Source organism: Erinaceus europaeus, chromosome 12 (genome assembly GCF_950295315.1).
Source record: "Erinaceus europaeus chromosome 12, mEriEur2.1, whole genome shotgun sequence".
Classification (NCBI taxonomy): domain Eukaryota; kingdom Metazoa; phylum Chordata; class Mammalia; order Eulipotyphla; family Erinaceidae; genus Erinaceus; species Erinaceus europaeus.
Genome location: NC_080173.1, coordinates 11402220 through 11428169, shown reverse-complemented (window position 1 = coordinate 11428169; position 25950 = coordinate 11402220). Strand labels below are relative to the sequence as shown.

General features: G+C 50.1%; 1 protein-coding gene and 1 long non-coding RNA gene across 6 annotated transcripts in view; one reads left to right on the top strand and one right to left on the bottom strand.

Annotated features, from left to right (window-relative positions):
* Nucleotides 1-1219: 1219 nt before the first annotated feature.
* The window catches only part of RAB37 (RAB37, member RAS oncogene family), a 72010-nt gene continuing 47279 nt past the window's right edge, over nt 1220-25950 (bottom strand). The window contains exons 1-9 of one of the 5 annotated variants that reach the window (XM_060202704.1): nt 9268-9422; nt 6009-6101; nt 5046-5087; nt 4515-4581; nt 4364-4416; nt 2725-2790; nt 1879-1935; nt 1726-1802; nt 1220-1533 (exon numbers count right to left, since the gene is read on the bottom strand). In XM_060202704.1, coding sequence (XP_060058687.1) covers nt 1428-1533; nt 1726-1802; nt 1879-1935; nt 2725-2790; nt 4364-4416; nt 4515-4581; nt 5046-5087; nt 6009-6101; nt 9268-9360 — 654 coding nt within the window. In that variant the 5' untranslated portion in view covers nt 9361-9422 and the 3' untranslated portion in view covers nt 1220-1427. Of the gene's footprint in view, nt 1557-1725; nt 1803-1878; nt 1936-2724; nt 2791-4363; nt 4417-4514; nt 4582-5045; nt 5088-5990; nt 6102-9267; nt 9424-20094; nt 20206-25950 lie in introns of those variants that run through there. The other 4 variants (XM_007524594.3, XM_060202705.1, XM_007524601.3 and 1 more) reach the window with 4 other exon arrangements.
* On the top strand, nt 4514-6548 carry LOC132541833 (uncharacterized). Its single transcript, XR_009552918.1, has 2 exons — nt 4514-4599; nt 5838-6548. It is a non-coding gene; the product is annotated as an uncharacterized LOC132541833 (long non-coding RNA).

Here is a 25950-nt window from a genome sequence, read left to right as displayed (position 1 = left end):
AGACTACGTGATGAGTGGTTCGCCAGTGACCTGCCTTGGGCCCCAGAAGAGCCAGGCAAGGTCAGACTCTTCCCTGTTCCACAGGAGAGAGAGAGGCCCTGGGGAAAAAAGCTTCCTTATCAGGCTCAAGTCAGAGCTGCTGACTCTGTCAGGACTAAGATTTCAGCCTTAGAAGCAAGGCCACAGCCTCAGAAATATGCAGCACATATTTTACTCACACTCCTCTCCCTGCCCCTGCCAGGGAAGCTGGAGTCAAGGTGCTTCTAGGTGGTGACCTGCCCTCCTCTGGCTCTTTTCAGTTGCTGGGGGTGGGAGTGGGGAGTGGTCAGGCCTTGGAGAGACACTTGACCTTGGTCCTTGAGACTTTTGTCCCTTTCCCCATCCCAGGATACTCCATTGGGCCATGTCTTGCACCTGTTGAGTGGGTTCACCAGGAGTGGCTGTCCTCCCATCCTCTATCCTGGTGTGTTAGAAGGGGGTGAAAAAGCAGTTTTGCCTTGTTCTGGTGCCCACTTGCTAACTTTTTTTTTTTTTTTTTTTTTTGCAGTCAGAATTTAAGTCTGGCTTTCTTTCTAATCTCTAATCTGACTCCACCCAGTAGAAACACAACAGCCCTCTGAAGTAGCCAGTGGGGGCAGCATACCTGCCAGCAGGTTGGGACAGAGGAACTGGCTGTGACCTTAGGTGTTTTAGGGATCCAGGCATAAAGGTATTAAATAAGACCCAGGTGTTCCGGGAAGATGGATTCCCTTGGGATCTGAGGTCCAGAGAGCAGGAACCAAGTGTTTCTGGGTGCCCCTAGGTGCTTTGTGTGTGCCAGAGAAAAAAAGGGGTCTGCCTTTTGGAGCCAGTGAGTAAGGATGGAAGTAAGCAAACAGATCCTGCTTCTCCTCCCCCCCCCCCCCCCCAAGGAGCTAGGTTCCAGCCCAGTCTCCACATCTCTTATCTTCTCTGAGGCTTTGTTTTGGTTTCTTGCAGGGCTTATCTTATTGGGGAGATTATTCCCCAGGGAACTGGAGGAATGGAAGGCTGGGGTGGGCTTTACCTCCAGCAGATGGGGCTGGGGGAGGGTGGGGAGACAGAGTGCAGTGTGTTCTCCTGCCCCAGAAGTGCACCAGCGCCCCCTGGTGCTGAGTTGTAGCAATACACTCTCTCTACTATTCAAGGAGAACCCCACCCAGCCAAGTCCTAGAACTAGAAGGCAAAAGGGCCACCAGATATCGCACGGTATGGTTTTCTGGTGCATTTTTGGTATTAAATGATATATCATTAAAATGAAAGATGACTATTTTACCCTCATCTGGGATGCAGGGAGGCTGCAGAAACTAGAACCGGGATGGGGGAGTACATTGCCCCCACCCCCATTGGCTCAGCCTCTCAGAACAAACTGGGTTTGAGGGAGGGAGTCTCCTTTTGCACCCTAGGAGTCACAAGAAGGAGCAGCAACTGGGCCTTTTCTTCTGGGATTCCACGTAGTCTCGGATCTGGAAGCTGGCCTCGCCAGCCTGCCGCCCGGCTCTGTATTTCAGCTCCCTTGAGGAGGAAGAAGCAGTGTGCTGGGGAGGAGGGGAGGAGCTGGGCATCCCCTTTGCTCCCAGGGCCACCCTGGAGCAAACAGACCTCAGGATGCACAGCGCTGGACCAGCACAGGGGCTGTACCAGTGGCTGGGCCCTCCTGGTTTCCCCGATTATGCCACCCTACCCTGGATGCTGGTCAGCTCTTACTTGGCAATGGCCAGAAAGGCTAACTCCACATTCATGCCCGTCTTGGCACTGGTTTCCATGAAGGGCACTCCATATTCCTGCCAGGGAGAGGGTATCTTCAGGACCCACCTCTGCCTGTCTCTACCCCTTACCCTGCCCAAGGGGATCACTTACCCTGGCCAGTGTCTCTCCATCCTCTGAACGGATCACCCTTTCACTGCTCACATCCGCCTGCAAACCCCGGTGTGTCACTCTGGGGAAGGAAGGCAGGACTCCAGCCTGCCCCTCTCCTGCCCCCATGTGTCCCATCTTAGGCCTCAGAAGCAGGTGATACTCGCCCTCTGCTGGTAGTTCGCAGGAGTTCAGGCATTGTGATGCACATGGAGCCAGGGTTTCTGCATTCTGCAAGGTGTGTGTGTGTGTGTGTGTGTGTGTGTGTGTGTGTGTGTGTCTGTTTTGGTTTTTGTTTTTCCAGAGCACTGCTCAGTTCTGGCTTATGGTAGTCGTTCTGGGGATTGAACCTTGGACTACAGGGCCTCAGGCATGAAAGTCTTTTTGCATAACCATTCTGCTATCTCCCTAGCCCTTTGCTTCCTTTAGGTGGAACTAACCACCAGCTCCTACCAGGCTCAGGGAAGGAGGTGGGAACTCTTCTTGATGGTGTGTGTGTGTGTGTGTGTGTGTGTGTGTGTGTGTGTGTGTGTGGTGCTGACTTAACTACAGAAGAGTGACAGTTGTTGGGACTAACCCAGCCCAGTTTCAGCTGCTTATCCGTGTCTCCACTCGTTATTATCTAATGGGGCGGAACACTTGGGCTTCCTGTGGGTTTCCCCTGGAGGAGGCCATTTCCACAGCTTTAAGAGGGCAGGTAGCACAAGCTGGATCTGACCTTGAACTGGAGCCTGGAAAGCTGGGAAACTGTCTGGTCAACTTTGCTGGTGATGGGTGGAGCTAGTGCTGAGCCGGTGGGTGGGAGAGGGGGGTGACTGGGGACCAGGGTGACTACCAGAAGCCACTCACCTTGTTGCCTAGCAGCATGATCACCACATCCTGCTGTGCATACTCGTGGATCTCTGTGAGCCAGGCCTGGGGGAGAGACCGAACGAACTGAGCCAGGGTCAGGCTGAAGACCGACCCTTCTCCTCGTCCTAGTCACCCTTCCTTCCTCTGCCCTGCTAGCTGGTCCCAGGGTTCTCACTGCCCCAGCCCCCAAGACCTTAGTCAGTGCTGTTCTTGACTCTATGGGATATTGAGTTGGCAGCAGCTTTATTCTGCAAAACACTGGGTCGCCAGCTACCTTCCAGAGCGCTCTGCTCGGGCATTGGGAAGGAAGCCACACAAGGGCTTGGCCTTGATAGAGGCACTGAAATGAGTGTGGGGGTTGGGGAGGGACTGAGTGCTGTGGACCCGCACTCAGTTTATGTCTGTGTGTCGTGTCCCCCCACCCCCCGTTTGCTTATCTCCTTTGGGTCACAGCGCGTGAGACCTTAATGAGGCTGTGCCATCAGTGCCCCATTTCTTTTATTGAATTACTTATTAATTTTTAATTTGATAGGATGGAGGGAAATTGAAAGGGAAGGGAGATAGAGAAGGGAGAGGGGGAGAAAGACCTGCAGCACTGCTTCGTCGCTTATGAAGCTTCCCCCCACTGCAAATAGGGTCCAGGGGCTTGAACCCGGGTCCTTGGGTATGGTAATATGTGCACCACTCCATGATCCCAGGTACTCGGATTTCTTTAAAATTTTTTTTAAATGTCTTTATTCCCTTTTGTTGCCCTTGTTGTTTTATTGTTGTAGTTATTATTGTTGTTGTTAATGATGTTGTCATTGTTGGATAGGACAGAGAGAAATGGAGAGAGGAGGGGAAGACAGAGGGGGAGAGAAAGACAGACACCTGCAGACCTGCTTCACCGCTTGTGAATCGACTCCCCTGCAGGTGGGGAGCCTGGGGCTGGAACAGGGATCCTTATGCCGGTCCTTGTGCTTTGCACCACATGTGCTTAACCCGCTGTGCTATACCCCAACTCCCTTTTTAATAGTTTTTATTATCCTTATTTATTGGATAGAGACAGCCAGAAATCAAGAGGGAAGGGGTGATAGAGAAGGAGGGAGGCAGAGATGCCTGCTTCACCACTCTCAATGTTTTCCCACCTCAGGTAGAGACTGGGGGCTCGAACTCTGGTCCTTGTGTATTGTAACATATGCGCTCAACCAGGTACGTCACCACCCGGCCCTAGTACTTGTATTTCTTAATCCTTATCTCAGCTCTCTGATGGTTTAACCTGCCTATGAGGACAGACTGTTTGCTAGTTCACTTTCTTACAACTCGGGCTGAAGTAGGGATAGACTTTTTTCTCTTTTCTTTTCTTTTTTGGCTTGGGTTCTCCCGTGGGTCTGTGTGGGTGGTTGTCCAGGGTGGAGCTGGGCACTTCAGCACATGTCATGAAACACACTCGTGAATCATCATCGGGGCTGAGCAGGTGGCCTGGGCACCTGATCTCCAACCAGCCCGACACCGGGATGTGGCAGTTTATTGTTTCTGACTCACAGTGTGGGTGTTTTGTGGAAATCAGCAGTGTTCCATGCTCCACCCCACCCCACCAAGCAGTAAGCAGCCCCGGGCCTGCCTGGGCCGCCGATGGGCAGTAGGAAGGACCTACCCTGATGTTGTCGAAGGAAGACTTATTGGTGATGTCGTACAGCAGGAGCAAGGCTGGCAGGGAGAGAGACACAGAGGGAGTTTGGGGGTGGAAAGGGAGCAAGCAACAGGGGCCTGGGGGGGGGGGCAGAAGGGCACAGAAGGGGCCTTACCCTGTGCATCTCGGTAATAGGCGTGTGTGACACTCCGGAATCGCTCCTGCCCTGCTGTGTCCCAGATCTGCGGAGGGATGGATGGGTGAGTGGTGAGAAGGCAGGGTGCAGGGGCTGTGCTGGGCAGAGGGAAGCCTGGGTGTGGGGTGAGATCTGGGTGGGAAGGGGGGACAGTCCCCTTCCTAGGCAGTGGGAATTCCTGAGCTCTCTGTGTTTCAGTCTGTTCCCTTGCCCATCCAGGAGTTAAGATATGACCTCTTAGAGTAGTGAGCAGAGGAGCCAGGCAGGAGAGGGAACTTGCCTTAGCTTGTCTGGAGGCATTTCAGAGCTGCCTTAGATTAAAGAGAAGGTGCCTGGAGCTGCTTTTTCTGCAGACATCAAACAAAACAAAAGCCACTTCCTCTAGTGGGCCCAGCAGGAAATTGCCCCAGGCTGAGGGGCAGGGCCACAGGCCTAACTCTTGTGGTTGGGGTACAGAGCCAAGGCTGGTGGTGCCCCCCTGCCTGCCTCCCCCACATTCTGGGGTCTCACCTGAAGCTTCACCCTCATGCCATCCACAGTCACCACCTTGTTCTGCAAGAGAAAAGGCAGGGGGAGAGGTGGGTGTGGAGAATGTGTGGTTCACTCCCACAGTGCTCTGCTGACAAGCTACAGAGCACCCAGTGCCCTGGGCCTTCTGGGTCCCCAGGGACAGAGGGCTGTGGTGAGCCCCACAGGTGTCTTCAGCAAGAGTCCCCATCAAGGCAGTTCCTGACTCTTTCACACGCCAGGGAATAGGGGAATGGGGGGGGGGGAGGTTGGAATGTGCCTGGGTCCCTCTAGAACTCACACACATGATGTTCAAAGAAGGGCACAGGGGAGCCATATGTGCCCCACTTAGATCTGCCTCAACTTGTGACACCTGCCACCACCCCCAGGGGTCCCAGAGCTGGGCCTGGCCTGCAGTTCTAAGTGAAGCTCAGAGTTCCTCCCACTGGGTGGGAAGCACCCTGTCTCTGTATCGCTCAAGGTCAGGGTCAGGTCCTCTTCTTCTGAAGTTCAGTGCTCAACATCCCTGTGGCAGAGTCATAAAGATGGGCTCTGAAGACCAGAGGGAGGGAGCCCAGCCAACTGCTGTCCCCACAGGACGGGCTCAGTCCTTAAACCTGCTGCCGACCTGGGCTTCCCCAAACTCCAGGGAACCAGGTTGACCTCTGAGACTGGGCCAAAGGGACCTAACTAAGCAGGCTGCCCAGGGCTTGAAGACCAAGCACATTGTTCATGCCCAGAAGTCCTTTTCCCTAGAAGCAGAACAGAGTAACACAGACACTTCTTTTCCTATAGGCAGACAAGGAGCCCTGCTGCCCAGCCTCCTCTAACCAGAAATGCCTAGGGCCACAGCATACTGGGAAGCCAGAGCAGGCAAGGGGAGGGCAGCAACCCTGTGCCCCGCTGCCCCTGGCTTGCTGTGGAAGGAGGAGCCAGCAGCCACCTCACCCTGAAGTCTATGCCGACCGTGGCTATGAAGGTCCCGGAAAGGAAGGCCCCGTCTTTGAATTGGATCAGGAAACAGGTTTTGCCGACGCCTGAGTCTCCCAGAAGCATCACCTAGGAGATGGGGGCAGAGGCAGTTACTGGGGAGTTAGTGGGGGGCTGGTTTCTGGGCTGCCCGAGAAAGGAGCTGGAAGGAAGGGCAGAGAGCTAGGAAGCCTGGAACCGCAGGCCCGGCATCTGCTTCTGGCAGGCCGGCTGCTGCAAGCACCCCCATGTTTACATGTGCCTGGGCTCTGTGCCCCTTGCTCGCCGTCCCTTGGATTCACCTGTCCTCATTCCACTTCCTAGAAGCCTGGGCACCAACAGGTCCCCAGATGTGCTTGGTGGCATCAGAGAAACACTACCTTTGGGTGGTCTAGACTCTGCCCAAATTCACCCCAACCACATGGTGCAGGGATTTGCTCTTCAGTTAACACACACACACACACACACACACACACACACACACACACACACACGAGAGAGAGAGAGAGAGAGAGAGAGAGAGAGAGAGAGAGAGAAGGACAACAGCAGAACATTACTCTGGTACATGCAGTGCTAGGGATCAAACTTAGGACCTCATACTTGAGATTCCATGCTTTTAACCACTGCACCACCTCCTGGCCTGTTCCCTCCTCTGTGTAGGTATGTGCCCAGGTGGGCAGGGTGGGGCTGACTGGAGAGGGAGTGCTAATGCCTGGGGGGAGGCTAGCAGACTCTGATGAGGGCTGGGGGGACTGTCATTCACAAAGTCCTATTCTAAAGTTATTATTGCTTAAGCTTTTTTGGGTGGGTGGGGAGACTCACAGCATTTATTGGAAGTGTATTGTATGTACCATTTAAAGTTCACAGAAGAATGTAAAACATTAATCCCTCAATAAAGAAATTTAAGAAAAAAAAAGTTCACAGAAGGGGGCTAGCCATTAGAGTGTACATGTTACAATGTGCAAGGATTGGGGTTCAAGTCCCTGGTCCCCACCTGCAGGGGAGAATCTTCAGGAGTGGTGAAGCAGGTCTGCAGGTGTCTTTCTCTCTCCTTTCTCTATCTCCCCAGCCTCTCAATTTCTCTTGGTATCTAGCCAAATAAATAAAATAACATTTTTAAAAAGTTCACAAAAGGGTTGTCTGATACAGTAGTGGGTAAGATGTGTAGCTTGAAATTGTTTCAGCTGAGATCTGAAACAAAGGACTATAAACTGGGAGTCACTGGAGGGACTGCAGGTGAGGACAGCAGCAGCTCTGGGGGGAGGGAGGCTATGGGGTGGGGTGCCTCTCCCCTTTAATAGCTGGCCAGTCTCTGCTCATCTTCTCAGGGGATAGGTAAGGGAGGGAGGCCCTTGGCTGAGTCATTCCTCAATCTTGGAGACCAGAAGTCTAGATCTACTACTGCTGGAATTCTTCCAGCAGGCTGGTTAGGCATGTAGTAGGTTGAGTTATTTTTGAGGCTCTGACCTTGATGGTGGAGCCCAAAGGTTTTCCTGTGGGTGTGGTGTACTGGGCTGAGCTAACTTTGGTGGAGAGGGAGGGGGCAGAGCACAGGTTTAAGGCGGTTGGGGTCCTGGCTTATGAATGGCCTATGGGGGGGGGGGGATGTAGGGGAAGGTCCCTTAGCCCTACTTGGTTTGGATTCCATATGGAGGTCTTTCTAGAGTCCGCTAGTGGCCAGGAGTGGTGCAGGGGAGTGTGTTGCCATCTGTGGCACCCACCCCTTGTGTGTGTGGACATCTAAGGAACTCTCACACTCCTCCCAGGCTGCCCTGGGAGTGCCTGTAACACTCAACTGGTGGAGGCCAGGGGTCACCTCTCTGAGTTGCTGCATGGGGCAGGGGACAGGTGGGTGACATGGGCTGGGCTGGGGGTCCCTCTAGAGCCAGCACTTTTTCCTGGCTCCCACCCCCACACCCTAGAGGGGAAAGGGAGGAGAGAAGGAGGGTGAGGACCTGTGTACTTTACAGATCACAGCTGCCTTGAACAAACCATGCTGCCTCCCACCCAGTCCAGCTAGGCAATTCCACCAAACACAAACAGCTGCTCTGCTTGCTGCCTCCTAGGCAAACACCCAGCCGGCTGTTCAGGTGAGAAGAATAGGCTGTCCCCACCAGCTCTGGGGGCTGGCTTTCCGTAGCACCCCCTTTCCTGAAGGCCTGGGGGCCCATTTCCTGCCTCTTGCCCACATAGGACGGCTATCTCAACGGCTCTGGGCGGCTGACTTGCAGAGTGGTTTCCCCTGAAACAAAAAGGGGGGTGGAAGCTTTAGGCTTTTATAGAGAATGACCCCCCTGCGTGGGATGTGTGTGTGTGGAACCAAGGCACAGAAAGAGACAGGTCTCCTTCAAGGTCACACAGCATGAGGCAGGATAACCCTTTCACCCATCTACCCTACAACCTACACAAGGAGAAACTCTGGGCTCCTGGGGCACCTCCTTCAGATTCCTGGCATTTGCCTGCTCCAAGGGCATGGATGGAGGGCAGACAGACCAGAGTCTGCTGTTTTGTACTGGGCAACACTGCAGAGAGTCGGCGTGCCCCAGAGTGCGGACTTACAGCTCTTATGTGTGTGTGTGTGGGGTGGGGGGGCGGGGAGGTTGCAACTAACCCGAGATCTTTCTCAGGTTCCAAAAATTCCCAGGTAGGCTAGCAACATCTTGGAGGTGGGGGAGAGAGGGTGCAGGACGGTATTGCAGGGGTGGAAGGGCAAGGGATGGGGTTTGGGGAGCAGTTGGGACAGGGAGAGGGGACATAGAGTTTCAGTCCTAAGTGCCCCATCTCAGCTGAGACCTTAGCGGGGAAAATGATATTGAGCAAAAGATACTCCGCCGCTAGGGGGCGTCTTCTGCGTCTGCGGGCATCCCTAGTACCCAGCACTTTAGTGCCAATGTCCAGGAGCTTGGTGCCTGCGTACCCCCTACCCACAGGCATGTTTCCGGGACTCATCTTGGCCACTGGATTGGGGGGTACAGGGTGGGGTGCTGCTCCATCCCTCTTTCCCAACCCGGGCGAGGCCGGCTCAGCTCCCTGGAGGCTGGCGGTGGGTCAGGGGCGGTGACTCTACCCTCTCTCCCTGGGGCACCCAGCAGCCAGGAGGAGGGACTGAGACAGTCCGAAAGAGAACTAGGGCTGGGAAGGGCAGGGCACGGGGAGGTCCCCTCCAGGGAGCCCCCCGGGATGAATAGGGTGCAGGGAGGTGTGGCCCCTGGAGCCCGCAGGGGAGCCCCCAGCGACGGGCGCGGCGCCCACCCACCTTGCCCGTGAGGTCGTAGCTCGGACTGCAGGGCGGGGGGCGCTCGGGGGCCTCGCCATCCCGGGTGGAAGAGGCGCCAGGCGTGCCCGTCATGTCCCTGGCGAGGGTGAGCAGGGTCCGCCGGGAGGGCGGGCGGGCCGGGGACAGCGCAGGAGCCGCCCCGCCTTAGGCTCCACCCACTGCTCCCCCGCTCACGGCAGAGCCCGGACCCCGCTGGCTCCTCCCCCGGGTCGGCCACCTCCGACACACCCCCGGAGGAGCGGGCTGCCCCGCGAGAGTGCACAGGACCACAGGCTTGGAGCTCCACGGATAGACTGGGCCCTTGAGCAACACTGCCCCGCATCGTGCTCTCAGAGTCCTGGGCCTGCTCCAGCTCCAGGTGGTCCTCAACGTGGCCAGCGCCGGGGTTGGGTTTCCAGGGGGCGCGTCCTGGCAGCCCCATCAGCATTGTGGGGTCCAGGGAACCGGCGCCCGCGTTTATGATGCAGTTTTGCAGCGCGACCAGCAGGTGGCGCCAGAGCACTTGCCAGCGGGCAGTCAACAGGTGATTCTAGGGGGCGTGGTGGGGATGCGGAGGCCGGGGACGCCCTCTGCTGCTTGGCCTGGGGGTTCTAAGCGAGCCTTGAATTCTCTTTTGCTAATACACCCCATCCGATGAAATGCCATTTTTGTTTCAGATATAGGCACCTAACTTTATTTTTTAAAGTATCTATGAACGTTTCTTTTTTTTTTAATTATCTTTATTTATTGGGTAGAGACAGCCAGAAATAAAGTGAGGAGGTGATAGGGAGAGAGACAGAGAGACACCTGCAGCCCTGCTTCACCACTCGTAAAGCTTTCCCTCTGCAAGTGGGGGCCGGAGGCTAGAACCCGGGTCCTTGTGCACTGTAATACATGCGCTCAACCAGGCACCTAACTTCACATTTGCATTGCTGTTTTAAAGGCTGTAGCGGAGGTGGGGAGGGGGTGGGCGAGACCCGGGACTCTGCTATCTTTGGTATCCTCGAGCTGTTGGGCTGTGTCCCAAACGTCCTACTGTGGGAGAACTTGCCCAGGTGGGGTCCCTCCTCCCCCCATACATACATCACTTAATCTGGATTTTCCTGAAAGCAGCGCTATTCTTATTCCCATGTAGCGTCCCCTTCCTGCGAAACGTCTGGTCCGAAATGAAACCAGGAAGTTGTGGATCATTTTAAGCAGAACCTCTAGAACATCCCAGCAGACTTGGAGTGTCTCTGGCGGCGCTTCTGGAGTTCAGAGGCACTGTGGCTGGACCACCCATGGAACTACCCCTGTTCCAACATGCTGTGACATTCAGGCGACCCTAAAATGGGGAGGTGCACTAGGGAGAGGCTTCTTTATTCTTGCCTCATAAATAATGGGGTGAGGGATAGGCTAGGCCAGGTGGGTCACTATTTACCCCCCTCAATTATCAGTTAACACACATCCCATGCATACTTTGCACTATATCACACACACACACACACACACACACACACACACACACACACACACACACACACACACGGCCAGCAGAATAGCTCACTTAGATAGTGTGCCGCTGCTTTGCTACATGCATGGTCCAGGTTCCAGTCGGGCCCCCAGCACACTGAAGTGAAATTTAGTGGTGGCATCTCTCTCTCTCTCTTTTTCTCTCTCTCCAGAGCACCGATCAGCTCTGGCTTATGGTGGTGAGGGGGGAATTGGACCTGGGACCACGGAGCCTCAGGCTTAGGAGTCTCTTTGCGCCCGTGCCTAAATAGCTCAGTTGGGAGAGCGTTAGACTGAAGAGTCTCTGGGGGTCGGGCGGTGGCGCAGCGGGTTAAGCGCACGTGGCACAAAGCGCAGGGACCGCTGTAAGGATCCCGGTTTGAGCCCCTGGCTCCCCACCTGCAGGGGAGTCGCTTCACAGGTGTTGAAGCAGGTCTGCAGGTGTCTGTCTTTCTCTCCCCCCTCTGTCTTCCCCTCCTCTCTCCATTTCTCTCTGTCCTATCCAACAACGACAACATCAACAATGGCAATAATAATAACCACAACGAGGCTACAACAACAAGGGCAACAAAAAGGGGGGAAAATGGCCTCCAGGAGCGGTGGATTCATGGTGCAGGCACCGAGCCCAGCAATAACCCTGGAGGGGAAAAAGACTGAAGAGCCTCTTTGCCTAACTATTACGCTGCCTACTCCCACCCTGCCTCTCTGCTTCTCTCTCTCATCTTAGAAAATGAAAAGCGATCACGGGTAAACAAAAGATTATGTGGCCGACTTGAACACAGTGTGTTTTAAATTGAATTCTTAAATAATCTTAAATTAATTCTTTATCCAAGTTATTCCAGACTGTGTTCCTTGAAAACACTTTTTGTTTGTTTTTACTAAAAATTTAAGCATTATTTATTCCCTTTTGTTGTCCTTGTTGTTTTATTGTTGTAGTAATTATTGTTGTCGTTGTTGGATAGCACAGACAGAAATGGAGAGAGGAGGGGAAGACAGAGAGGGGGAGAGAAAGATAGACACCTGCAGACCTGCTTTACCGCCTGTGAAGGGACTCCCCTGCAGGTGAGGAGCTGAGGGCTCTAACTGGGATCCTTACGCAGGTCCTTACACTTGGTGCCACGTGTGTTTAACCCGCTGCGCTACTGCCCGACTCCTGATGCTTAGGGTTTTTTTTTTTTTTTGCCTCCAGGGTTATTGCTGAGGCTCAGTGCCTGAACCATGAATCCACTGCTCCTGGAGGCCTTCCCCCCCTTTTGTTGCCCTTGTTGTTATAGCCTTGTGGTTTTCACTGTTGTTGTTGATGTCGTTCATTGTTGGACAGGACAGAGAGAAATCGAGAGAGGAGGGGAAGACAGAGAGGGGGAGAGAAAGATAGACACCTGAAGACCTGCTTCACCGCCTGTGAAGTGACTCCCTTGCAGGTGGGGAGTTGGGGGCTCGAACCGGGATCCCTACGCCGGTTCTTGCGCTTTGTGCCACGTGCGCTTAACCTGCTGTGTTACCGGGTGCTTAGGTTTTAAAGGGTCTTCTTCCTCCACCTCCTCCTCCTCCTCCTCCTCTTAGTGGTTAATTACATAATTTAGACCTGCAGTGCCAGTGATTGACCTGAAAACCTGAGGCATGCAAGCCTGATACTCTACCAGTGAGATATTTCCCTAGCCTCAGAAATATCTTCTTTCTTTGTAATAAATGTTATTTTATCCAGGTTTTGACTGATTCACAAGATTAATCTTAGAGCCAGAATAAAAAAAAAAGAATTCAGCCCAATACTCTGTTTATAGGGCTCTAGTCTGCTGGAGGTAGAGAAGCTGACCTCTTGGGCTGGCTGGTGAAACAGCTCACTTGCATAGTGCACTGCTTTGCTATGTGCTTGACCCAGGTTCAAGCCTGGCCCCTACCTCTCATTTAAGGAAGCTTTGGTGCTGAGGTATCTTTCACTCTTTCTGCCTCTCTGTCTCTATAGAAAGGAAGGAAGGAAGGGAATGAGAGAGAGCGAGAGGGAGAACGAGAGAGAGAGAGAGAGAGAGAGAGAGAGAGCCAGCCAGCCTCTTAGCAGGACTGGGAATCTGGAAATCCAGATCTTTAGGAAAACCTCAAGTACAGAGGTATGCCCCCCACTTTCCTCTCGATTTCTGGCTGTCTCTATCAAATAAATAAAGATAATAATTAGAAAAAAAAAGATTGTCCTTTTCTGAAACCAGGAAATCCCATCATTGGTCCACTATCTAAGAATAAAAACCATCCCCAGAGGAAGCAAACTTCACTGGACAAGGAAATGATAAAAATAAAACATTCCCCCCCCACCCCCCCAAACATAAGAGCTCTGATTTCCGAGACAGTGGGAATGGTGGACCTAATTTGTTCTTAGGTCACGCACAGCAATATGGGAATTTTACTGTTCCTTAAGTGGCATTCAGAACACAACAAAATGCCTTTGGCAAAGCTGAGCTCAGGACTGGACAGTAGGGCTGAACCCTGCTGTGGGCACTCTGGAGCTGCAGGTAGTCCGTGTGTTGGAATTCCTGACTACTCACTTGATGTCTGGGAAGTGGAACATTGTAAGGGATGGGAAGGTACAAATTCAAGCCATAATTAATGGGACCCCAACTTTTTCTAGTTTAGTTCTCTCCCCTCCCACCCTACTGGGACTTTCTTTGTGCCTGCATGATTCCACTGCTCCTAGCAGATTCTCCTGTCTGTCTCTCTCTGTCTGCCTGCCTGCCTATCTATCTATCTATCTATCTATCTATCTATCTATCTATCTATCTATTCGGAATAGGAGAAACACACACAGAGAAGGAGAGACACCACAGCACCACTCCACTACTTTTGAGTATTCCTCCTGGGAACTTGGACTCATGATACTCCCACATGGGTGCTGGGGGCTCAAACTGGGTCCTTGTGCATGTTAAAGTGTATGCTCTCTCAGGTAAGCTATCGCTTCACTCCTAGAATTCTCCTTCTCCTATTCCTTCTCCTTCTCTCCTCTGCTTCTCCTTCTCTCCTTCTCCTTTTTTTAGAAAAAGTGTTTATTTATTCCCTTTCATTGCCCTTGTTGTTTTATTGTTGTGGTTATTATTGCTGCTGTTATTGATGTTGTCGTCGTTGGATAGGACAGAGAGAAATGGCGAGAGGAGGGTAAGACAGAGAAGGGGAGAGAAAGACACCTGCAGACTTGCCTCACCGCTTGTGAAGCAACTCCCCTGCAGGTGGGGAACCGGGGGCTTGAACCGGGATCCTTATGCTAGTTCTTGCACTTTATGCCACCTGCACTACCGCCTGACTCCATCCTTCCCCCTTTTTAACCAGAGCACTGGTCGGCTCTGGCTTATGGTAGTGTGTGGGATTGAACCTGGCACCTTGGAGCCTCAGTCCTGAGAGTCTCTTTGCATAACCATTATGCCATCTCCTTAGGCCTCCTAAAATTCTTTGAGTTAAGCACAAGTCTGTCCTAAGGCACAAGGAGCAGACAAGCAACTACCTTCCCTCCATGTCCTCCTCCCCCGCCCCCCCCCATGCCGGGTAATCCAGCACCTAGACTTTTGCTTCACTTCTCGACATCCTTCAAGCACATTCAGCACGTAGACCGTGGCCTCACCACTCCCTCCTTTATGAAGCTTAAAGGTGATTAACTGTTAAGTTACCTTCCTCCCTTCCCTTGCTTTTAACTTGTGTTGTTAGAGGGTAGTTTCTGCCTGCCTGTCTACCTTGCTCCCTTCCTTTAAAATAAGTAATTAATTGCTTAGTTAGGATAGTGATAGAAATTGAAAGGGGTAGGAGAGATAGAGAAAAGAAAGAGAAATACCTGCAGCCCTGCTTCACTGCTCCTGAAGCTTCCCCCCTTTCAGGTGGGGCCGGGGCTTAAGCCTGGGTCTGTGCTCAAAAGGTGAACCACCATCTGGCTCCTTCCTCCCCCCCCACTCCCTGCTGAACACTGCTCAGCTCTGGCTTATAGTGGTACTGGGAATTGAACTTGGGCCTCAGGCATGAATATTGTTATTCATAACAATTATGCTGATCTCTCCTGTTCTTTCTATAATAATAAATTCTCCTTCAGCTGGAAGAAGGAATTTTTTTATAACTTTTTTTTAATATTTATTTTCCCTTTTTGTTGTCCTTGTTGTTTTTGTCTTGTTGTTATTGTTGATGTCATCGTTGTTGGATAGGACAGAGAGAAATGGAGAGAGGAGGGGAAGACAGAGAGGGGGAGAGAAAGATAGACACCTGCAGACCTGCTTCACCGCCTGTGAAGTGACCCCCCTGCAGGTGGGGAGCCGGGGGCTCGAACTGAGATCCTTACACTGGTCCTTGCGCTTTGTGCCCCATGCACTTAACCCACTGCGCTACTGCCCGACTCCCAAGAAGGAATTTAAAGAAAAATTTATCTTTATTTACTGGAGAGAGACAGCCAGAAATGAAGAGGAGGGGATAGAGAGGGAGAGAGACAGAGAGACACCTGTAGCCCTGCTTCACCACTTGGGAAGCTTTCCCCTGTGGGTGGGGACTGGGGTGTCGAACCCAGGTCCTTGTGCACTGTAACATGTGTGCTTAACCAGGTGCACCACCACCTGGCCCCCAAGAAGGAATTTTGCTTTTCCCTTGCTGTTTTTTTTTTTCCCCTTAGAATAAGCTTCCCTTCAGTCAAATAATAAAACTTTTTCATGGTCCAGGAAGTGGTGCAGTAGATAAAGTAGATAAAGACTCTCAAGCATGAGGTCCTGAGTTCAGTCCCCAGCAGCACATATACCAGAGTGATGTCTGGTTCTTTTTCTCCTCCTATCTTTCTCATTAATAAATAAATGAAAACTTCAAAAACCTTTTTATAATTTGTTTCCTTTTTATTTTGTGTATTTTATTGATTCATTGGAAAAGTCATGATACATTTTTGCATAAAAATACATCATGGCTTTTCTTTTTTAAAGTTTCTTTATTTGGGAATTAATGGTTTATAGTTGACAGTGGTTACAATACTTTGCACATACATAACATTTCCACATAAGAATACAATCCCTGGGGAGTTGGGTGGTAGCTCAGCGGGTTAAGCACATGCGACGCGAAGTGCAAGGACTGGTGTAAGGATCCCAGTTCAAGCCCCCGGCTCCCCACCTGCAGGGGAGTCTCTTCACAGGCAGTGAAGCAGGTCTGCAGGTGTCTTATCTTTCTCTTCCCCTCTCTGTCTTCTCCTCTCTCCATTTCTCTCTGTCCTATCCAACAACATTGACATCAGTATCAACAACAGTAATAACTACAACAATAAAACAACAAGGGCAACAAAAGGGAATAAATAAATAAATATTAAAAAAATACAATCCCCAGGGGTCGGGCGGTAGCGCAGTGGGTTAAGTGCACATGGTGCAAAGTCTAAGGACCCTGGTTCGAGCCCCGGGCTCCCCATCTGCAGGGGGTTGCTTCATAAGTGATGAAGCAGGTCTGCAGGTGTCTGTCTTTCTCTCTCCTTCTCTGTCTTCCCCTCCTCTCTCCATTTCTCTCCTATTCAACAACAACATCAATAACAATAACCACAACAATGATTTAAAAAAAAAGTAGGGCAACAAAAGGGGAAAAAGTAACCTCCAGGAGCAGTGGATTCGTGGTGCAGGCACTGAGCCCAGCAGTCCAGCTCAACCCCCACTACTAGGTCTCCTGCCATCTCTTTTCTTTTCCTCTTGCCTCCAGGTTATCACTGGGGCTGGTGCCTGCACTACGAATCCACTGCTCCTGTGGCCATTTTTTTTTTAAATTTTTCAGATAGGACAGAAGGAAACTGAGAGGGGAGGGGAAGATAGACAGGGGGGAGACAGAAAGATAGACACCTGCAGACCTGCTTCACCACTTGTAAAGCCACCCCCCTGCAAGTGGGGAGCCGGGAGCTCGAACCTGGATCCTTGCACAGGTTCTCGTGCTTTGTACTCTGTGAGCTTAACCCAGAGCTTAACTCTCTGTGCCACCACATCACGGCTTTTCTTACAACTCAATGCTTATCACCGGTGATAACCCCAAGCACAAACCCCTCTCCCCATACCTTATAGATGCAGCTCCCAGCATGTCACTGACACACTCAGTGTGTCATTGCACTGACACACACCTCACATGGTCCCCCCATGCACACACCACCACTGGAAATGCTGAACTGACCCAGGCTCTAAGTGGGTAGAGTCTTGCCGTGTGAAAGCACGTTGCGGAGTTTGGGGGACATTCTGGCAAGACGGATGACCTTCATGGGGTGGGATCAGGTTAACTGGAAAGACTGCTGTGTAAACCCTGTGACTGCCAGCTCCCCAGCCAACCCAGTAAACACCAGCAGGTCTTGACAGCCAGTGTGTTGTTGCTGATGATGGACGGCTCAGGGAGACCTAGACTGGAGAGTCTGCTTCTTTAAAACAGCAGACTTGGGGGGCTGGGTGGTGGTGCACCTGGTTAAGCGCACTAAGCACAAGGGTCTGAAAAAGGATCCAGGTTCGAGTTCCCGTTCCCCACCTGCAGGGTGTTCCCTTGATGATTGGTGAGGTAGGTCTGCAGGTGTCTATCTTTCTCTCACTATCTCTCTTTTATTGCCTTTTAAGGCTTCTTAAAATTTTTTAAATTATCTTCATTTATTGGATAGAGATAGCTAGAAATCGAGAAGGTAAGCCACCAAGTTGCAGATGCTACCATGCATGACATCAATCTGACTTCCTTCCCTGGGCTGAGGATCTCACCAATGTGTCCTGGAACCTCACCTCTCCAGAGCCCTACCCCACTAGGGAAAGCTAAAGACAGGCTGAGAATATGGATTGACTTGCCAATGCCCATGTCCAGTGGAGAAGCAATTACAGAAACCAGACCACCTACCTTCTGCACCCCATAATGATCCTGGGCCTATGCTCCCAGAAGGATAAAGAATAGGAAAGCTTCCAGTGAAGAGGATGGGATATAAAACTCTGGCGGTGGGAATTGTACCCCTATTTTTTTGCCTCTAGGGCTATCACTGGGGCTCAGTGACTGCACTATAAATCCACTGCTCCTGGAGGCCATTTCCCCCATTTTGTTGCCCTTGTTGTCACTCTAGTTATTGTTGTTATAGCTGTTGTTGTTGGATAGGTCAGAGAAATCGAGAGAGGAGGGGAAGACAGAGAGGGGAGAGAAATAAAATATAAAAAAATACATCATGTTCTCTCTGTCTTGTGCAATTAAAATGGAAAAAATGTCTGCCAGGAGCAGTAGATTAGTAGTGCCTTAGAGGCAAAAAAAAAGAAAAAGAAAGAAAGAAAACTGCAGACTTGAAGTTGCTCCAGAGACCTGAGGCCACACCCCAGGTATTTGTCCCACTCAAACTCTTTGAAAACAAGATCTCTTGCTGGCCCTGCCTGTGATGAACTGGGCCTGGCTGATCCTTGCTCTCTAGTTTCTATCACTTGGGAGTTTCAAGTCACAGGGCCAGTCCCAGCCAGGAGCATGTGGGACACGTGCTGGTTGGCAGCTAGAAGCGGCATTTACAATCTAGGTATGAAGGGGTGAAGCGCAGCTTTGGAAGTCCACACACCACACAGCCCCAGTGTCAACCACAGGTGAATATGCAAGTACCTTGCCACCTGCCTCTCCAGGGACCCCCCCAGACCACTGACATTTGAAGGCTCCCCCAGTGCCCTTTGCTCAGGATAGCATGGCATGAAAGAGGTTGGTGCTGTGCAGAGTCCCAGATGCTCTGCACAGAGGCAGGGAAGCACCTGTGTGTGGTGAGAGAAGGAGGTTGTGTCCTCAGCACTGGGCAGCGGGTGGACTGCTGTTTGCGAAGGAGGCAGATTCTCTCCTTGTGAGAGCTGCAGACTCCTTTGTGAGTGAGCGAGCAGCTTAGCCCAGGGGCCCTGCTGCACCCTCCATGGAGCTCCTGTCACCCTCTATGGCCAGTGATGGGTTGATGTCCCAGCTGTGCTCCCAGGGATACACTCAGCCCAGGGTTCTCAGCCAGGCCCACACTCAGCGTCAGCTGCCCATAGCTTTGTTTGGAAGTGCACTGGAATCTTCTAGCGCCTGCTAGGTGTGGAGCAAACAGCCCAGGCTCTCGAGGGCCCGGCCTGAGCAAAGGGACTGAGTCAGACCTGGCCTATCTCTGTCCAGTTGACCACACACTTTCCCTCTTCCCACAGGCTGGCTACCTCACTTTTCCTATGGGAACTGTGAAAACATGGCAGCCTACCCTTCTGCCTCTGCAATGTGCAAATTACTTTGTACACCCACCCCACTCCCCACTCCCTCCGATGGGCATGTGTGGGTGAGGAGGAGAGTGACTCAGGGCTCCCTGTGCTCTGTGTTGCTGAGGGCCACACTAAGCCGCCATGGGGACGGTCGGCCCCATGTATCCTGGTTTTCTCCACAGCCGCCCGGGCGCAGCTCCACAGCTCCACATTGCTCCTTTCCAAAACCCCACCCACCCTGGGTCCTCCATTCTCTGCTGTGACCCAGTGGGTGAACCCAGCTTCTGGAGTTCCCCTTTCTCTTCCCACTGGTGTGGCTCTGCTCTATGTCCCACCCTCAGGTGTGGCCTTGAGGGTACCAAGGTGCTGGCCTCTTGAACCCCCACACTACTCAGGAAGTGACTTTTGCTCTTTTCAAGCCCTGCCAACAAAGCCCACTTCCAAGGCCTTCCTGGGGATTCAGGGGTCACTGGGTGTGGTCGGTCAGTGTATTGAAAGAGGGGAGAAACTGCAGAAGAGGATGTGTGGAAGAGGAAGGGCGTGTGGTCCCACAGAGGGGCTCCAGCCGGAGACATCTGGAGAGCGTTCCCTGTGCTGCACGGCTGCTCTGGGTTTGTCCTTTCACTCTTGGCCAGGACTCATGTGGCAACACTGTTTGGACCACGCTTAGAATTTAAAGTCATCCCTTTGCCTCCCCACATTCATCTTGCCCTAACCAATCTATATTGAGATAAGCCCGTGCTTTCTAGCTTCTAATTGTGTTCAGTCAAGGGGAAGTCCCAGGAGGATATGGGGGAGCAGGAGGTGAGCAGCAGACTGGGTCAATATCTAGCCAGGCTGCCTTCCAGGAAGGTTACCATAGATCGCCAATCACAGCTCCTGTGGCAACCACCCCACCCATACAACCCTTTTTGTTCCTATATTCTGGTGGTACCAACACCTTCTTACTATTTTGAAAAGTAAGAAGAGGCTGGTACTCTTCGGACTAAGTTTGGGACAGAAGCTCTGTGACTAACCCAGAGCTTTCCCAACACCCCAACTAACCTTGTTAAAGTTTTTCTATTCAGCCTCTTTGAATGACCCAACATGCCTATTTGTTTCCAGCTGGGACCAACAACAGATACACCAGGGGTGCCAGACTACAGGAGGCAGCCATACTTACTGTGAATCCGATGCCCACTGTGGCTGAGAAGGAGCCTGGGATGAATTTGCCCTGGTCGAACTGAACCAGCAGTGATGTTTTTCCTACGCCACTGTCACCCACCAGAATGGTCTGGAAGGAAGCAAGATAGGGGTGAGGGCCTGTAGTGTGAGTTTGGCTTCTGGGATGTCATTGTAGCTGTGGGAATGTGTACCTTCTAAACACAAAGAAGTGAGGGGACACCCCCCCAAATTATTGATTGCCTTTTGAAATCACTGCAGAAGGCATGACAACTTAGAGAAAAACTTGTTTAAACTGAACTGAAACATCTGGGGTGAACATGAGGTTGAAGTACCCAGGTTCCACACCATGGGGACAGAGCTCACTGAGACCTGGAGCTAGGTTTGAAGTCTATTTGCAATTCTTTTATTTTTTTCATTTTTAAAAATATTTATTTATTTTATTTATTCCCTTTTGTTGCCCTTATTGTTTTATTGTTGTAGTTATTATTGTTGTTGATGTCGTCGTTGTTGTATAGGACAGAGAGAAATGGAGAGAGGAGGGGAAGACAGAGATGGGGAGAGAAAGACACCTGCACACCTGCTTCACCGCTTGTGAATCAACCGCCCCTGCAGGTGGGGAGCTGGAGGCGCGAACTGGGATCGTTACATCTGTCCTTGTGCTTTGCGCCACGTGTGCTTAACCCACTGTGCTACCGCCCAAATTCCTATTTTTTTCATTTTAAAAGATTATTAGTGATTTAATAATGATTGACAAGATTGTGGGATAAGAGGGGTACAATTCCATACAGTTCTCACCACCAGAGTTCCTTTTTCCATTCCCCCAACTGGAAGTTTTTCTATTCTTTATCTCTCTGGGAATATGGAGCCAGGATCATTATGGGGTGCAGAAGGTGGCAGGAATGGCTTCTACAGTTACTTCTCTGCTGGACTTGGGCATTGGCAGGTGGATCCATATGCCAGTCTGTTTCTATCTTTCTCTAGTGGGGGCAGGGCTCTGGAGAGGTGGGGTTTCAGGACACATTGATGAGGTCATCAGCCAGGGAAATCAAGCTGCTGTCATGGTAGCATTTGCAACTTGGTGGCTGAAAAGCATTAAGATATAAAGCAGGACAAATTGTTTAATAATCAGGAAACTAAAGGTAAGAATATAGCAGGTGAACTTTGGGGTCTTCATGTTGGAAAAAGCTAGTAAGACTATTTTAGGTTTATTCCAAGAGGCCTATGACCTTACTAATTTTTGTCTGAGCCTGACGGCTAACATGCAGGTGGGCTAAAAGTGTTGTCTGGTGGAGATGGTGTCAGAGTTGGAAATAGGACTAGAGAGCTGGATCAAGGTAGAGAGTAGATCCCAAATATGGGAAAAGTATATAAATACAGTTAACTGTAAACCCCACTGATCTGACCTAAGGCCCATGTCTATTCATATTCAGCAAAGGAGCCTGTGTAACCTCTGCATCCCTATAGGACTGAACTCACATTCCATGGTCATACTAGAAATTTTCTAGGTTGCACTCATTATAGGTCCAGTGTTCAAAGGAAGGCTGGGTCAACCTACTCTGCCACTCGAGGAAGACTGTTTGCAATTCTTAAACCAAGGAGGTGGCCAAAATCAAAGTCTAAATCTGCAAAGCTGAACCCTGCCAGCCTGGGCCATGTCCCCAGAAGATCAGAAGAGATTGCAAGGAGATGGACCCTCTCATCTCAAATGATGAGGAAGGAAAGAGATGGGAACTCCTCACCCTAGAAGGGAAAAGTGTGGATGGGAAAGAACTAGACTCTGTGATCCTCTATTACATGAAGAAAATGGGCACAAGTGGGCTGAACCCTTAAAACCTGGAGTGATGTCTCTGGGAAGCTTGTGGCAGGGACACTGAGTCAGGGCTGGTCCTGGGACAGTGTGCTTTGATGAGAGGACTCATTTCCATAGAGAGCATGGTGGTCTAGGATCTTGCCATGCAAATTCTTGCCCTCTCTCCTTTACTTCAGGGCAGACCTACATCCTGGTCTGAAGGGTTTGCCTGCTCTTCCTGGTTCCCAGCCCAGTTCTCTTCTAGGTGTTTCCCTTGATAAAACACTGCACACTTTATTTCCTTTTAGCAACCAGGATCCTTATGCTCATCCTTGTGCTTTGTGCCATGTGCGCTTAACCCACTGCACTACCGCCCGACTCCCTTTGCATAACTATTATGCTATCTCCCCTGACTGTGAATTTCTTTCTTTCTTTCTTTCTTTCTTTCTTTCTTTCTTTCTTTCTTTCTTTCTTTCTTTCTTCCTTCCTTCCTTCCTTCCTTCCTTTCTTTCTTCTTCTCTCTCTCTCTTTCTTTTTAAAAAAGATTTCTATTTATTTATTAATGAGAAAGATAGGAGGAGAGAGAGAAAGAAAGAACCAGACATCGCTCTGGTACATGTCTGGTAACATTTGTTTCTTGGAAGTCTTAGAGTAACACAGTGGGTGTCCTGTATGGGAAAAGTCTAAGTATAACCAATCTACAGAGTTAAAAAGAAAATCAGGATAGCTTGATATAGGCCTGAGGGAGGGGACTTATACTTTTCCCTTGGGAAACAGCATTTTAGGAAGTGGGTTTGTATGAGGGACTGCTTCTGTGCTGGGGGGAAGGAGTAAAGAATTAGCCTGGAGTCCAAGTGCTATATTGGAAAGAAAATATTGAAAGACAATCAGAAGCAACAGAGAAGAAACACACATACATCCAACAGCTGGTACACAGAAGGTCCTCAGTGCATGCATGAATGGATAAATCAAAGAAGTGGATAAATGCCTTCTTCAAAGTGAACAATAGCTCCTTTTCAAAGATGATCTTTAAGGTTGCTGGAAAGGTCTAGGTGGTGTCAATTCTTCTTCTAGCGTTTGCCCTTCTTCTGTAGCCAGTCAACAGCGTCAGGTGGTGTCAATTTTAACCAGACTTGTGAAAACAGAAAGATGCAAAAAGTGTAAAAACACAAAGATGGACAAGTCTTCTTTTAGTCAAACTGAAGGACCCTAGTTTGACTCAGATGTTGAATCCACAGTAAGGCAAATGATGTTGACTTTGGACATTCCTGCCTATGATTCTCCACCCTTCCAGAACCACATTCTATTCAGCTATTATTTCCTTCTGGGCTAACATGCCCCATTTGTTGTGCTAGTGGCTTCAGTGATTTACATCTCAAGGTCAGCGGCGACTTCCTAGAGACCCAGGACCTTGCCATGCAAATTTCTGCCCTCTCTACTTTACTTCAGGTCAGACCTACATCCTGAGAACTTATTCCAGGATGTAAGGGTTCAGCCCACTTGTATCCATTTTCTTCATGTAATAGAGGATCGCAAATTCTAGTTCTTTCCTGTTCATACTTTTCCCTTCTAGGATGAAGAGTTCTCATCTCTCTCCCTCCTCATCATTTGAGAGAAAAATGTCCATCTTATTGGGACCTTTTTTGATCTTATGGGGACATGGTCCAGGCTGGCAGGGTTCAGCTTTGCAGATTTTGGCTTTTATATTGACTCTTCCCTCCCCCTTATTTTTTGTTTGTTTATTTTAACAGTAGCCCCATGAAGATGGCCACATCAGTAATAAGTAGATGATGATGATTCTAGGAATTCTTTTCCCTTGATGGAGAGCTCAGAATGAACAACTTATAAATATAAATGAATCATTTCCCCCAGAAACCCAGGACTTTCCTTAGGCCTGGTCCCCCTCTGTCTGTGCCTGTCTCCTTGAACTAAGAGGTCTGCAGGACCAAAGGCTCATGTCACTCTTAACGACTACCTGCTCCCAAGTTCACCACTGGCACTGCATGCCCATGTCTGAGGAGTGGTCAACAGGAGTCTTTGCAGAACTTGATTTGATGGTTAGGCATCTACAGGCATTCTGCTGAGGACCTTCAGGGTGTAGGGTGTGGAAAAGAGGAGAGAGAGAGGGGTATCTGAGTGGGGAGAGGGTGCTGAGGACTGGCTGTTCCATTTAAAAAATGTTATATTTCTTTTAATTTTATTATTAAAAATTGTATTTTAACCAGAGCACTGCTTAGCTCTGGTTGGGTGGTATAGGGGACTGAACCTGGGACTTCAGCGCCTCAAGCATGAGAGTCTCTTTGCATAACTATTATGATATCTCCCCTGACTGTGTATTTCTTTCTTTTTTTTTTTAAGATTTTATTTATTTATTAATGAGAAAGATAAGAAGAGAGAGAGAAAGAACCAGACATCACTCTGGTACATGTGTTGCCAGGAATTGAACTCAGACCTCATGTTTGAGAATCTAGTGCTTTATCCATTATGCCACCTCCCGGACCACTGTATTTCTTTTTAAAACTTTACTTTTACTTGAAAGAGAGGGAGAGAAAGCAGAGAATTGCACTGCTATTTATGTTGTCTATTTGTTTTTGTCTTTCTTTCTTTTTAAAACATTTATTTATTTATTCCCTTTTGTTGCCCCTGTTATTTTATTGTTGTAGTTATTATTGTTGTTGTTATTGATGTCGTCAATGTTGGATAGGCGAGAGAGGAAGGGAAGACAGAGGGGGAGAGAAAGATAGACACCTGTAGACCTGCTTCACTGCTTGTGACGTGGCTCCGCTGCAGATGGAGAGCCAGGGGCTCAAACTGGGATCCTTACACTGGTCCTTGTGCTTTGCAGCACCTGCACTTAACCCACTGTGCTACCGCCTGACTCCCGTCTTTCTTTCTTTCTGTTTTTTAAAAATATTTTATTGGGCAGGGGGGTAGATAGCTCCAGGTTCAATCCCCCACACCACCATAAGCCAGAGCTGAGTCATGCTCTGGTAAAAACAAACAAAAATTTTTTTATTATTTATTTTTGATAGAGGTAGAGAAATTTAAAGAGAATGGGAAGATAGAGGGAGAGGGAGACACCTACAGCACTGCTTCACCACTCATGAAGTTCCCCCTTATAGATGGGGACCGAGAGCTTGAACCCCAGTCCTTGTGCACTGTAGTGTGTGTGCTCAACCAGTACCATCACCATCTGGCTTCAAAAGTGGTGCTAAGGCTCAAACCCAGGGCCTCCCATATGCAAGGCATGAGCTCTACTGCTGAGCTATTTTCCCAGGACTAGGCTACCCTGTTTGGTATGGAACTTCTGAGAGTCCTACACTCAGACTTGACTTCCAGGTTGGTAAGAAGATGTATTTATCAAAGAAGGAAGTTGGATATGCTTAACTTCATTTAGAACATTAAAATATATTTTGAACACCTTTTGGTCACCACCAGCAGGCTATATAGCATTGAAATATTGAGAAACTTGGTACATATCTGTAATTGGTTTCTCAGTCCCAAACTTTAGGGACGTGTCTGCTCAGAGCCACCACCCTAGAGACACAATGGAACTTCTTTTTTCTCTCAACAGATGCTGGGCTTTTTTTTGAAGTTTCTCCAGGTTGACTTCAGATTTCACTTCCTGGAGATGCTAAGTGTCAACTTCAAAACCAGATTATTTTTCTCGCATCTATGAGGGCTTATAAAAAGGTTAATTAATTGTGGTTCTGACAGAATCCTCTGGCAACTTTGCCACCATCCAAACAAGCATCTTTGTTCCTCTTGAGTCATTTAGTGTTTGTGTTTATGCCTCAGCCATTTCAAAAGGAATCCAACATAGCCTAAAGCAAAACCCATGCCCACCACAGGGCAGTCAAATACTTCAGGGGAATACAGAAAACTAAGTTGTGTTTCTGTGTGTTGAAGGGGCTTCCACACTACGATCATCATCTCTGGCATTATGCTATTCCACTGCAGAATACTGTGCCCAGTATGGTTCCGTAGCCCCCATGTCCACTTGGTCGATTCCAAATTATATTCCTCCATGAGGATCATTTCTGGAACCATCCGTTCCACCCTGGT